General features: G+C 47.5%; 1 protein-coding gene across 1 annotated transcript in view; it reads left to right on the top strand.

Annotated features, from left to right (window-relative positions):
* CD96 (CD96 molecule) overlaps positions 1-14044 on the top strand; it is a 28127-nt gene extending 14083 nt beyond the window's left edge. The window contains exons 6-14 of the mRNA XM_037378567.1: positions 1333-1423; positions 1792-1968; positions 3271-3324; positions 5902-5976; positions 8723-8800; positions 10413-10493; positions 11136-11225; positions 12216-12339; positions 13409-14044. Coding sequence (XP_037234464.1) covers positions 1333-1423; positions 1792-1968; positions 3271-3324; positions 5902-5976; positions 8723-8800; positions 10413-10493; positions 11136-11225; positions 12216-12339; positions 13409-13517 — 879 coding nt within the window. The 3' untranslated portion in view covers positions 13518-14044. The remainder of the gene's footprint in view (positions 1-1332; positions 1424-1791; positions 1969-3270; positions 3325-5901; positions 5977-8722; positions 8801-10412; positions 10494-11135; positions 11226-12215; positions 12340-13408) is intronic.
* Positions 14045-14290: the final 246 nt, after the last annotated feature.

Here is a 14290-nt window from a genome sequence, read left to right as displayed (position 1 = left end):
AGTTGGTTGGTTCTGCAAAACCAGTATCATTTTCCTGGTGACCTATTTCCAGGGGTGGTGTTGGACATTGCAGGCTTTCACCCTGTTGAGCAGGGCAAGGAGTGCTGCTAATCATGGGACCGGGCACTAGAAACTCTACCAAGAGCCTCTGCCCGTTCCTCACCTCCCAACAAACACCAGCTCCTTGTCTTTTCCACCCTTTCTTGCAGAGCTTGAATCTCCTTTGAGTGTCAGATTTGTATTTCTTCATAGGAAGCATTCACAAAAATATGACGAACTAAAAGAGCCCGAAAAATAAGAGAATAATGAAAAGAGGGGGAAGCAATTGCGCTAGGAGTTCAGAGGTTATTTACCACAGCAAGGGAAGAGTTTCAGCTGGGTAGTTTCAGTCTTCATACTGAATGATTGACTTCGGCTGGCTGCAATGCGTCAGGTTTGCTTTCAACTAAGTGTGTGAACCACTTTCTTCAAAAGTGGGAGCAAGAGGGCTTTGTGCTGCATAATAGCACATGCTTTTTCTTCTTTTTTTCCTGCATTTTTTTTTTCTTTGGTTAAATGGACAAGGCAATTTCTCTTAGCGCAATAAGCTGCTAAGTAAATGTAATTGGGAACATCCAGGCAGCATGAGGATGAGACCTCCCACCCTGCTAGTGCCCAGCCCTTCATCCAGCCTTGATTTCAAGGTCCTTCTCATCTATGGCTTGAGAAGAAATCAAATTGACCGCAAATATGGATTTTTGGAGCAACTGGAGTACAGTTAGGACTGTTGCGTGTACAGCACACAATTCCTTGTGACTTCTGGAAACCTCTTACACATCATGCCCTCTGCAAAGTTGTAGTATATATTTTGTACATTCAACATAGCACTGTGTCAGGCAGTCTTTTTCATGGGATTTGTCTCTTTACCTGCCTAATGAAGGAAGGATTTAGACGGCAGTCGGGAGGTATCTCGCTCTCCCCGCACACGGTGGGGTACCGATTCCTGTGGTTTTCCATGGGGGTGTTTGCCACTGATGCGCTGGGCTGGGGGTGTCACCCTACATCTCTCCAACCACAGCACACAGGACTGGAGGGTGTTAGAGCCCCGTCACCCCCCACCTGGCCCATGGTGGTTGGGGTGTCCCTGGGCTCTTATTCCACAGAATGCAAATCTCATCCAACTCTTCAAGCAACCAGAACACTGGGGGCGCAGGGGGGGAGAAGCGCAATAAAGAGGGAGTGAGTGCTTCCTTCCTGAGCGGGATGGGGGGTGAGGAAGCTGTGTCTGTAAGGAGGTTTGGCAGCCAGGAAGGATGTAGCAGAGGGTGACGGATGGTTTTTGCTGCCCCACAGCCTAACGTGAGCTGCGTCGTGAGGAAGGCGTTTCCCAAGCCAAGCCTTGTGTGGTACATGGACAAAGCGAGCCTGGCGGAGCAGGCCGGAGGTAACGCAACCTGTCAGCAGGACCACAGCGCAGCTCTAGAAGTGGTCCCCAAGAAAAGTGATTGTTGCTCATCTGCTCCTGCCACAGGGAGCCTGGTGTCCGTCTGGGTGAAGGGGAGAGCATCAGGCCTCCTCCAAGGGACCAGCTGGCAAACAGCTGTGACCCAGAGCCCCCTGCAATTGCTAGTGGTGGGAGCAATGGCTTGGCATGATCACGCTGTTCTTGCCAAATCTTTGATAGCGACTCAGCCAAGAAACCTGCAGCCAGATGAGCTTGCTTTTCAGTACCAATATTTTGCACAGCTCTGATTTATAGTTTCAAATGCAGTGAGAGAGTCTTGCAGCTTTCATTTTTCTTCTTTTTCCAAGAAATTTCTGTTGAACAAGAAGACTCACAAGACAGTGAAGGTTTCTATCAGCTGAGATCAACGTTGTTCTTGCAAGGGACCCACCAGACACCTAAGACATTCTCGTGTGCATGCCTGTTTTCCTCCCTCAGGAATGGAACATGGACTATCTCATCAGAAGAAATATCTATTTCCTTCGGTAGGTTTTTCATAAATAGGACACATCTGAAAGGTAAAATGTTAACAACACCGAACACATGTATTCTCTGCTATTTAAAATACTGAAGAAATGCCAAGAGTATGGAAGCTTTGTTGTAGAAAGCTCATTGTAGAAAGTTCATCACACAGCTTGAACTTTCTGGCAGGTTTTTTAGCTTGAGTCTTGCTCAAGTCTCTCAATAAGCTAAGTAACTCCTGCGCAAACATAAGCGGCTTGTTGTTTGTTTAGGCGGCAGCTCGCTGCACTTCCCACGCCCCAAAATAACGCCCACTTAGCTGATCCACACAGCACCCATGAGCTGTTACAAACGTGTTTCTCCCTGAGCACTCCCGGCAGAAAGCCTGTCTGTGCGCACTGCAGCTCTCTGGAAAACCAACCCCCAGGGTCAGGGCTGTTGTATATCTTCAGAGAAACCTGCAAAAGGTTGAACCAAGAGCAGCTGAACTATTTTGGATGGTGGAGAAGCTCCCCTAGAACCTATACGGTAAGAATTAGCTCTGCATTAGGGAAGCGTGGAGAAATACTCTCTCACGGAGCTGGTGAGAGCAGGAGACACGGCACTGCAGAGGTTTAAGGCGTTTCTGAGGATGCAGGGTGGCTGCCAGAAGGGCAGACAGGTTTCCTTTAGCACATTCTCCGTGCATGCCTCCTCTTCAGGTGCAAATGCATATTTACACCTTTTTTGGTTGTTTGGGGTTTTTTTCTTTTTTCTCCTCCTATTCCCCCCACTGTGTATGCTCCTTGCTGCACAGACAATGCACCTGAACTGCTGGCCCCTTGGCTGCCTCCATGGGTACCTCACACACCACGGTGACTACTTGTAGCTCAGCTGTGCTCACCTGTGGCTGTGGATACACTTATTGGTATGTTTTTTCCACAGACTGCACCAAAAGCCAGAGCTTACTCCTCTGGAAATGTAGCATCGGAGGGAAGGGCAAGAAACAATTGTTTTTCTCCAAAATGACTCATTTCACCCAATTTGCAGTTTTGTAGAAATACGTTCGAGTCGGAAAGCCGTCAATTAAAGCAGTCTACATTCTTGCCTGCAGGCTATGCTAAGGCTTAGGTAGATCCACTCTGTGTAAAAATGTTAATGTATTTAGATGTGACAGAAAGGAAAGTATTAAATTAATTCTCAGCTATGTTCTGTGAAGGTGCCATACCAATGCACAGTGTGAGACAAACCCCAGACTAACTTTTCAGCCTTTATAACAAAAGCCTAACTACTTTTAAGAACTGCTTTCGTCTTTTTTTTTTATTTTATTTTTTTCCCCTCCACAGACAATAAGTCTAATGAAGCCACATCTGACGCTTTTAACACCATAACTTCAGAAGGTAGGATAAATCAGAGAACAAAATATCTTGGGTTATGTTAAAGGTGCGTCTGTAAATTCTTAAAGCTGTTGGAAAAATGGTTTTGCAAACTTGTTTCAGGATGGGTAGCAAAGTATCCCTTTCTGCAGCTATGACTTCAGAGAAAATACAATAAATAGGTATTTTGGTTGTGTAATCTATCATAATTAAGCCCAAGCATAATTAAACCCCAGCCCTGAGGGGCACTTAATGTTATTTCTGATGCTTCAGCTGGCATTTGAATATAGTTCTTTCAGCACTGAACCGATAATTAAAAATAACAGCCCTACTAATGGTTCCACCTTCTGTTAAAGTACACACAAGATCCTCAACGCTTTCGCCTAATTGAAGAGCTGCTGGGATGTTTCTTAATTTGCATAAATTTGGTAAATCCGCACTCTGCCCCTGCAAGTTTGTCTTATTATCACCTTAAAGCAGACAGGCACATCGTTCCCTCCACACCTCAGCTGAAGCCCTTTGGAGACGCTTCTCTGGGAGCACTTGCTCTGCTCCGCACAGGAGGCACCTGCCCCTCAGCAGTGGGTGACGTGGTGCAGGGAATGCTGCAGGCGACCGGCACAGGCACACGTGTGCGTCGCCATGTCAGCTTGCTTCTGCCAGCTCAGGCTGTGGCAGGGTCAGCCAAAACCTCGCCGGGCACCAGAAAGCCATCCCAGGTACTGGGGATATCTGAGAAAGGCTTTGTCCCCTGCTGGCATCTGCAAGGTGACGTCTCAAAGCAGCCCGTCGGGTCGGGTCACCGCACGCTGCAGAAGCACATGGCACCCGGAGGTGTCCTGCCACCCTGCTTTTGAGACCTGCTGCATCTTTGGGGAGGGTCAGCCAGCTCCTGTGAGATCCCCGTTAGTGCAGCTGGGGCACAGGGAAATGCAAATGGAAGAGCAGCACCCAGAAACAGTCAAAGGAGGCATGAACGCTGGCAAAGGAAAGCAGCTGGGGAGTTAGTGGTTACCTGCCCAAGCCAAGATCCTATCTGCAGGGGGTCACTCCCTGCCCAGCACCCTCCCAACGTGCCCAGGCGGACAGCGGCTGCCTTCCCAGGTGTGTTTTCCTGATGAGGTGTGTGAGCTTTCATACTCACCTCCTTCCTGGGGCCCTTTGGGGAGATGTAGTCCTTCCTCCTAGCTAGTCAGCAGGCACTTTGCCTCACCTCCTGGGGAAAAAAAAAAATAAAAAAAATAAAGACACATCTTTTCAGGATGAAAACACTGCTTGGGCAGGATGGTGTCTCTGCTGTGCTTGGCTGGCTGGTTAACGGTCCTTTAATTACAAGGAATAACTCCTTCTCCCCTTCTTTGAGGACCTGGCTGAGCACTTCCCAGTGCAAAGTGTCCCTGAAAATTCCTGTCAGAGTTGTCTCTGAGGCGCCTCATGGACAGAGCTCTGCAGGTGCCACCACCTGGTCATATATGTTATTTCAACATGCGTGTTGCTAAGGTGCATCTGTTTGTATGGGATAAAACCATGTCGCTCACTTCTGCTTTTTGAGTTGAGCTGCCAGGGGCTCCAAACGCCTTTATCCCCCAAACCTCTGTCTCCCTAAGGGTTTCACAGCTTCAGGCGCTTCGTCTTTCTCCCTGGACCACTTGGCTGAGTTGTGCGTTGAAAAATTATTTGGAAATTGGGTGATGCACTCTCTCACTCTTGAACCTCGGAATCACCTGCTTTTCTAAAGCAGAAGAAACACCTTTCTCACCCTGAGTAAAAGTGTTTTCTTTGATTTGTTATAGACCTTGGAAATTCAGCACTTCCATCAGCTGTCATGACTACCTTAGGGGGGGGAAGCTTTCTTTATTACTCAGTTAATAGGTGTAGGGTCGCTGCTCGACCTTTGCTTCAATGTCACGTGCAGAGCCAGGGGCAGGCAGGGAAAGGTCGGCGTGCCCTGGTGCTGGCAGTGCCTGTGTGCTGCTGGACGGGAATTTGGGAGCTAGGAAGTTACCCAAGAAGAGATCTGACACAAATCCTGCCAGAGAGGTGCGTGTGATGTGTTGGTTTGTTCTTCTTTTTTTCCCCTTGACCCAAAAGGAGCGCATCGTTCCCATTCGTTAATGCTATAAGACAAATAACACTGCTTTGCTAGAGCATGCATGTGGATAACTATATAAAATTATCTTCAGCAATTAAGAGGAAAACCCGTAAGCGCAGGTGATCTCCCGGGCTGCTGCATGCGCTCAGGACCATTTCTGGCCAGGCTCTGGCTAGGCGGGGGAGCACCGCCGTCAAGTGCAGAATCCACCTCACAGCAGTTAAACCTGAACCCTGTGTATGAAATCATAAATAAATAAATAACGCAGCTAGCGCACGTGAAAGGGCCAGCATTAATAACATCAGCTGTCTTTTGGTGCCCCATGAATTTGTGGGGATGCATTTTGAGCGTTTAACCTTAAATCCAACAGCAGGGTTCCTGCTGCAGAGCCTGTGTTTACCCCACAGCTACTGCAAGCTCTTTGATCCAGGTTGTTTTATGATTTATTAATAGTGTTTTAAAAGACCCTATTGAGTAAAGGTGATACCGTGCAATCTGTTTGTCTGTAGAGCACCAGTCGACATCTTTGGCCTCTCTGGATTTCGCAAGTCAGGCAAGCTTGGCTCCTGCTTCCACGACACAAGGTAATCAATGCAGCCAAAATGTTTTCTCTATTGCTTCAGGAACGTAGGAGAAAGATACATCAACACAATAAACACCTTGCATTTTCTGTAGCAGTTTAATGTCCGCTGAAGCCCTTGTCCTAGTGCATTACACACTAGGAAGTCCACAGGTCAAAATTAAATGTATGAGAAAATGCTGCCTTGATTTTATCTTTTTTAATGCTCAGTTAAGTTTATATGCATTAATTTCAGTAAGTGAACAAACACCAAGGATATATTTTTACAATACCTATTCCTTGTATCTCTTTATTTAAATATCACACAAAATTAGAATTACCTTAGAGTTGGAAAAAGTGCAACCCAAACGTTGGAGCACAGGATTACAAATACCAGAAAAGCATCGATAAACAAAATGTTTACAGCAGATGACTCCGATCGTGATTTCGTCTCGGGGCTGGAGGCCAGCAGAGGGCAGGGAAACCCACTCGGGGGGTTTAACCTCGCTTCCCCGGGGAGAGGCGCGGCACCAGCGGCGGGCAGGCACTCGGCACGGCAGCAGCCTGGATGGAGAGCAGGCAAGGCTGTGAGTCCTTCTGATCCCAAGGGAAAGGGTTGATGTCCGCCAGTCCCAGCAGAGGTATTTTCTCATGGCACAGCCTGCCTGTGAACGCTTTTGTCCTTTAGAGCCTCTTTCCATTTCGAAGCCCAGCTGTCCGTCCCTGGCGGGCTGGCTGGGTTTAAGCAGCAGGCAGAAGGGTGCTGGGGCTGCCCTCGCCGGCAGCAAGGTGCAGGCATGGCACACACTCTCCTTCCAGAGACAGAACGGTGTGAAACGGCAGCGCCGGCAGCACAGGGAAGAGGCAACACGGCAAGTTGTTGTCAACAGCCGTCTTCCCCTCCACAGCAAGCACCAAAGCTCTGGCTCAGACATGGCCCACTGCTGAGCGGCTGGCAAGAGTGGATTTGGCCCTTGGTACTTGCAGCAGCCTTGTTCTCCCAAAGAAAAAAAAATTGACTGCAACAGACTAACTTTCATGAGCCTGTGGGGCACTGAATGTCCTCCTTAAGCTGCGTAACGCAATCCTGCAACCTTCGCTTAACCTACATTATGCTACAACAGCATTTACCTATAGATGAGCGAGTAACGTGATGGGCATGGGGGGGGGGAGGGTAATACTGGATTGATATTTACAATTGAATACAATAAATACACTTGAACACAAAGCTTCTCCTGCCCCAGCAGAGTGCTGCTTGGGAGCTGGATCGCTCAGTGCAAAGTCCTGGGGCATGAAGAGGCTAGAGCGAGGTATGCCAGGGCAGGAGCACAGGTTGCAGCAGCACTACAATTAAAGTTTGCTGCTTCTCCTGCTGCCGTTCCCGTCCCCAAGGCAGAGGCCGGCCTGGCTGAGAGCAGGGCAGCAAAGCGCCTGTCCGAGTGCGCTGACAGCCCTTCTGTTCAACAATTGCTCAACAAAGGGTATGAACATACAAGGTGAAGAGTTCCTTCTCCTGAAAGAGTTCCTTCAGTCTTGAGAGGCGCAAGACACAAGATCTGAAGAGTTCTCCTCGCTGGATTATACATCTCCACCGGCTGAGGAGGTGTGAGGTCAAAGATGTAACATAAGCCGGAGCTGAGCCATTTCTCTTCCGTAACTAGCCCAGGAATCCACTGCCTGTTACCCCAGGTGCCTGCCGCGTGGCAGCCGTGCTGTGCCAGCCCTGGGGCAGTGCTCCTCCTCTCTGGAACCTGCTGGTTCCCCGGCTGGTGCCACCACCAGCTTCCTGAGCACAGCCTGGGGGCTGCAGCCGACCAGGACGCCAAGTCCAAGTCTGCCCTTTTAAAAAGCAGGTTGGTTTGGTTCCTGTTATTTTGCAAGTTTTTAACGAAAATCCAAGAGACAGCTGGGAACTGGTAGGAGGGGAGAGCGCAGAGGTGTAGGCAGGAGAAGGAGGAGGGGAGGCAAAGCCAAGGCTGTTAAAGCTGCAGCCTGGTCTCTGCTTGGCTTCCATGGTAGCTCCATCTCTGAGCCCAGAGATGCTCAGGCTTTGAGTGCTGGGTTACAGCTGCATTTCACCTTCTCAGGTTTGTTCAGATGGCTTAATGATACTTTTCCAAAATGACACAGGTGTTAGGAAAGACGGACTCTCTTTAGTAAATGTGAAACGGTCCTCTTGGAAAACAGAGGTCTGCTAGCTAAACCACCATCTGTCTGTGTTTGAATAGCAGGTAAATAGCGAATTGAGCTCTAGAATACTTAACACTTCAAAAAAAAAAAAATTATTAAAGGCAACCATTAAATAAGTTGGCATTTGGCACCAGGCATCGCAGGTGTGACTCCTGCACACAAACTTCTTCAAAGCTTCTCTTTGCTAGTTGGGAAAACAGTTTTGTCTCACCAGAGCTGGTGAAACCCTGTCAAAATTCTGATTTATGCATGTTTGTTCATCACCCCACTGGCTTCAGGTCGAAACAAGCCAGTGCCCTTGGAACCACTGAGTTTCAGCTGAAACTCAGCCAAAATCCAAAAATGCATGCGTAAAGGCCCCGCATGTTTTCTTAAAGTGTATTCATCCATCTCACCAAACCCCACTTGAGTTTCTAGCTTGTGACAGACTTTCAAACCAGACACAGAGGGAAGCAGGCATCTGGAGTAGTGGGCAGCAACTGTTTGACCTCATTAGTCAGGAATCAGGGAAGAGAGAGAGGGGAAAATGAAAAGAGTTGTGGTCCTCTACAACAATTTTTACAAGCATGCGTATTTTTCAGTGGGAGCACCGATTTCTACCATAGAGGCAAAAAGCTACACCAGTGCCACAGCATCCACCGAGCGTCTGACGGCAGCATGTGAGTAGCTGGTGCATCTCCTTTGCTTCACAGGGCTGTAACAGGGGAGCTATGAGGCCAGTTGTGGGTGCTGCAAGGTGCAAACGTGGCACTGGCTTAGCGAATGTTGAGTTGCAAATCCACAGTGATCTGGGTTGAGTTGCAAATCCACAGTGGTCCGGAGTACCTTGCAAAAAGTACAGCAGCAGGGACTCGGCTCTACATGGCTCTTGGTTTGCGTTGCCTTTGGCAAGAACATGAGCTCCACGGTGGTTATTTTCACCTGATAGATGATAGCCATCGCATCGCCATGCAAAATTTATTACTAAACATGGAAAAGTTGTGTCCAAGCAGAGGCCAAAAGTCGGGCAGTGTAATCGTACCAGTTTCTCAGAACTTCACAGAAGCAATTCCCCTGTCGCGTTGCACTGAATTAGGAGAGAAAGGCTTGAGTCTTTCAAGCCGTCGAGGATCTGGAGCAGCAAAAGAGGAACAAAAAAAACATTCAAGTATCCCGGTTTTATTAGCCATATTTAATTCAATAATATTAAAATTGAAAGAGTTGCTAGGCAAATTTAGTGAGTACTGAGGGTAGTTTATAGATGAAATAAATTACTGGAGAAGCTAAATAAAATCACAGAGCAGCAATGAAATAATGAGATAATGTGGGACAATAATGGCTGGCTAATAGAACTTTGAAAGGCGGCCTCATTAAAGATCAATAAATCAATAAAAAAAAACCCTAGGAGTGGACGTTTTTTCACAGATTTTTCCCTTTAGAAAATCGCTGCTCAGCAGCAGAAAGCTAGAAGTCACTTTCTTTTTTTAACGTCTTGCTTTGTCTTTGTGCTTTCAGAACAGGCAGGACCTGTCAATGTGCTTCTGCACTTGTAAAGCCGTCGTCTTTTGGCTGAAGTGCGAACATAGCAGCCACTTTCCATTTCCTGAATATATTTTTGGCAGCACTCTGGTGCTTATTTACCCACCCATAACCCACACCCACACATTTAGACCAAAATCTGGTGACAACTTCTAATGCTTCACCGTCCTGCTCGTGCACAGCTGGCTGTTTGCAATTCTTGCTAAAAACATGCTGAATTGCACTGCTATTTGCAGGAGGTGCCATGCATTGCTACATAAGGCACAGTGCTATGGGATCTCTGAGTGTATATTCTTTTTTATACATATATATGTGACTTTGTAAAATGCCAGATCTACCACATTTATCCACCCAAAATTAAACACACAATAAACAAGGAGAAAAGAAGAACTGAATTAATGTCCAAAACTAAGTGAACTTTTAGAGCACCATAAAATGGGACTGATTTTGGTCGGTTTTTTAATCCAAACATACATACATACATACTCAGTGTCAGTCAGAACCAGCAACTCATAAGGATGAGATTTGCCTGGCTCTGTCTGCTTACTCATTTAAAGCATTGAACAGTGACTTTTTTTTCCTTGGATTTATAAATCAGTGATTATACTAGAGACTTTCAGGTATCTCTCTTATTTCATTTGTTGTTGGCATCAGAGAAAAACAAAGGGTATAAAATAGCCACAATGGAGCCTGATGAAGCAGTCACGTACAGACTTGTAAGATAATTGAAGGATATTATTTCTTTTTGTACAGATTTCAACTATTCCACCACCGAATCCCTGCAAAGCCTCAGGAATGCCACACACTCCTCCGAGGATACAACCCTGGCGCATCGTAAGTGCTGTGGCAGCTCTGGAAACGCTGGGCCATTGTCTAGTCGCATATTTTAGCTGTTATTTTAGAAGAGGCAAACACAGAGATGGTTAGAAAAAAAACAGGAACGTATCCTTAGGCAGCACCAATCTTAAACACAGGTAGCTTAGCTGTATTAGGAAAGGCAAAATATCTCTCTAAAAAAAAATGAAAGACGATTTTTGTGGTTCAGATGTAATACTTGACAGAGGAGACTGAGGTTTTGCTCGTTCATGGCAGAGGCAGACCCTTTGTGTTGCTGCTAAGGCACTTAATATCTTTAGCTTTTTCATTACCATCAAAGAGGTAAAAAGCTCATCATTCTCCCAGATCACTGTGCAGCTCAGCGCCGGCTTGTTGGAACACCTTAAGAAGTGTTTTCTAACAGTCTTTCTTTTTTCTAACATTCTTTAATTTGGGAAAAGCCCATTCTTTGTCTAGCCCCAGGTTGGAGGCCAAAAATGTAGGCGTCTTGCCAAGAGAATTTTGACACCCTGCTTCTGGACTTTGATTCCCAGTCTTCAGCAGGGTGAATAACGGTGCCTTCAAAACACAACCTGCATCTAGAAAAAAAACACCCCACAAACAAGTTACTAAAAATGTTCTGTGCCCGTATCTTTTTAGGTAACCTGTCCTTCAGCATCACAGAGCAGACAATTTCAGTTACCAGAGGGAAAGCTTTCTTTACTACCAGCAGCCTGCTCAATAGTACTGGTGAGGCACTACCCCACAAGCCCTCTTCTTTGCAGCGTGCCCTTGCAGTAAGTGAGAAAAGCCGAGAAGCACGAAACCTGGAGCATCGTCGTGTGTTGGACCAGGGGGCTCCAAAAAAGGGAAAAGAGATGAAAAAAGGAGTCACAGCCGCTGTGTCCCCACACCGCTGGTTGTCGCAGGCTGTTGGCATTCCTGCGTTCTCCCTGCATCCACAAGCAATGCCCTGGTGCACGTTTTCTTCCAGCAGCAAAACGTGGCCAGTCACACTGCTGTGCCCCAGGGGGTCACCCACGGCTCACGCAGCGTGGTGGTCTGGGTGCCTGGCCGCTGCCACTGTGGCAAAGACCCAGGCTGGGTGACACACCAGTATGACCAGCCTTGCAAAGGGGCACGGTGCCAGTACAACGGGAGGTGATGCTGAGGTGGGATCACCCACTGACTCCCCACACCCAGCCCACCGTGGCACCCACCATGGTGGCTGGAGGAGGACCATGCTCCTCCTTCCTCCCTGCACCCAGGACCCTGAGGGCACCTCTTTCAGCAACCAGCACCCCCAGGGGTGGCTGTGCAGCAGGGGGGCAGTGGGGGAGTCCCAGCATCACGGGGCGGGGGGAGAGGTGGCTGTACTCAGCTGGATGGTGACATGTCTCTCAGAAAAACTCAGGGGGGAACAGAAACAAAGCAATGGGGTTTGGGTGAAACGCTTGCTGGGCTGTGCCTGAGTAATCGCATCATGTGAACTGCTGGGTGGCTGAAATCAGCCCACAAACCTCATCAGAACAAAAGTGGGTTAAATCCATAAATTCCAGCTGCAACGCTCAGAGTTTGGGATCCTCAGCCTGGGAACCCGGCAGCCCGGCATGGATTTGGGGCTGCCTTGTAGCCGGTACTGTGCCCGGTGGGGAGCAGCGAGCCGCGGGCAGCAAGCCCAGCTTTCCTTCCTCTCTCCGAGGATGCTCGGCTGAGCAACCCCTCCTGTGTCCCTTCCAGGCAGCGTGAGGAACACGAAAGCCAGCCACTTCCCCTGGCCAACCCTGGTAGCCATCCTGCTCCTCTCCTGCAGTATCCTGGTAGCTTTAGGCGTCAGGAAATGGTGTCAGTACCAGAAAGAGATGTGAGTACTGGGGAGGGGAACCGTGGGGGCGGCGGGGGTGGCCCAGAACACAGCACAAACTCTACCCCAGCTGTCTGGATTTACACGTTCTCATTTGAGACTGCCCGTAGCGACCGAGACCTTTGACTACGTGGCTCACTAATGCTGGGTTTTTCCATACAGCAGTATGAAATGTGGAGCATTCTCAGCCCTTTCATCTGTTCTGTGGCCCGTCTATAAAATAAACTTTAAAAAAAAAAAAAAAAAAAGAGCTGCAGTGCAGCTTCAGGGTGTGAGGGAAGAATACAAGGCAATTTTTTTCCCCAGAGCCCCCCACTTCTATTAGTCTCCCTACCAGCTGCTTTCACTCTCTCATTTTGCACGGTTACTTGAGGACATGTTTTAATGAAATTGTACTTCTAGGGCAACTCTATTTGAGTTGTGAATAACATATATGAAAGTAGGCTACCTGAAACTTAATCCCAGTCGAAGAAGCATCGAGTTTGTAATTATTACCAAAGTTTAATTCCCTACTAAAACACTCGGAGATCTACTGATGAAAGCAGCATCTGAAAGCCGATGATTTTTAGTCTTACTGACGTTACTAAAATGTTTGAAAAATCATAGTGATAATGGCTCATTTGCAGTTCTAGAAAACCCTTTTGAAACATGACTGCGAACCCTATATATCAAAGGTAAAAATGGGCGTGATTTTTTTTGACTGAATTGGGATGGGACCTTTCTTTATCTTGGTCTATAAATTGGCAAAAAACCCAAAAAGTTATGAGTCTTTAAATATACCTTCAGAGAGCAGTGTGAGCAAAAGCTCTCTGCAAGGGTTTTGAATAGGTCACCGGGACATTTTAAAACATGACTAAAGTAAAACTGTGAGGTGGGAGCTGAGAAAGCCAAAGGAATGAATACCAGGAGGTGCAGAACTGCAACAGGGCAGTCGCAGTACGTAAGGGCGAAATACCAGGTGCTCTTACTGTGACTGGGTGTCCACCTGCCTCCTCCTGTGAATGTTCTCCAACAGCCTTTTACACGGCTTTGGTAACACGAGAGCATGGGTTTTTCTCTTTTATTTCAGTATGAGCAGACCTCCATCTTTCAAGCCACCACCCCCTCCGATAAAATACACCTCCATGGTGGAGTCCGACGGGACTCCCCCATCCTGCCACGAACTGGAAAACCTCTAACACCACCTGCACCCCTTGTGCAGCGCGCAGAAGACTGACACAGTTAAAAGGCTCTGTCTTTAAAGCAGTCATTATAGGAGTTTGGTGTTAATGACCCACATTAAAATTCAGAGCGCCTAAATGCCATTAACGCTGGAAGCTGAGCACTCCTGAGGACACTTACTTCATCCTGTCTCTCTCTATGTATGCATTACGTTAACACCAGTTTGAGTGTCACCGTGAGATTCCACGTGCTTAATTTGAATTGGGTGATCAGCTGGGAATTTGCTGTCTTGTTAATGGAGCAGATTAATGCATCACTTCGCCAGCCTGCCTGAAGAGTGTCGAAGCTTTTTTGTTTTACTGAGCGTATAGAGATGACAGCTCTGCCATACGGACATCACAATTACATGGGAAACGTTGGCTTAACACAAGCTTTTTGATACCTACGTGAGCCATTCTCACAATTATTATTTTTACTATACAAGTATTGACTAATGTGGCCCAATATATAATATCCTATCACGGTGAAACCAACCAAAAAAAAATCAGCACCTTACAAGGAAAGAAAATAGTCTGCATCCCTCCTCATGGGGTTGCAGCACAGGATCGCAGGGAGGGGTTGGTGTGATGGAAGGGCCAGCACAGCCCTGGTGAACGCATTCGTGAAGAAGAATCGGTTGCTGTTGGTGGCCTCAAATGTCACCTTTGGGCTCAGGTACAAGCCACCCGTGGGCTGGAGAGTTAAGGACTGAAGTTAACAAGGACCCTAAACAAAATGGAAAATGCCAGTC

The sequence above is a fragment of the Falco rusticolus genome, chromosome 2, assembly GCF_015220075.1.
Source record: "Falco rusticolus isolate bFalRus1 chromosome 2, bFalRus1.pri, whole genome shotgun sequence".
Lineage (NCBI taxonomy): Eukaryota > Metazoa > Chordata > Aves > Falconiformes > Falconidae > Falco > Falco rusticolus.
This window is presented reverse-complemented; position numbering and strand designations above follow the sequence as displayed.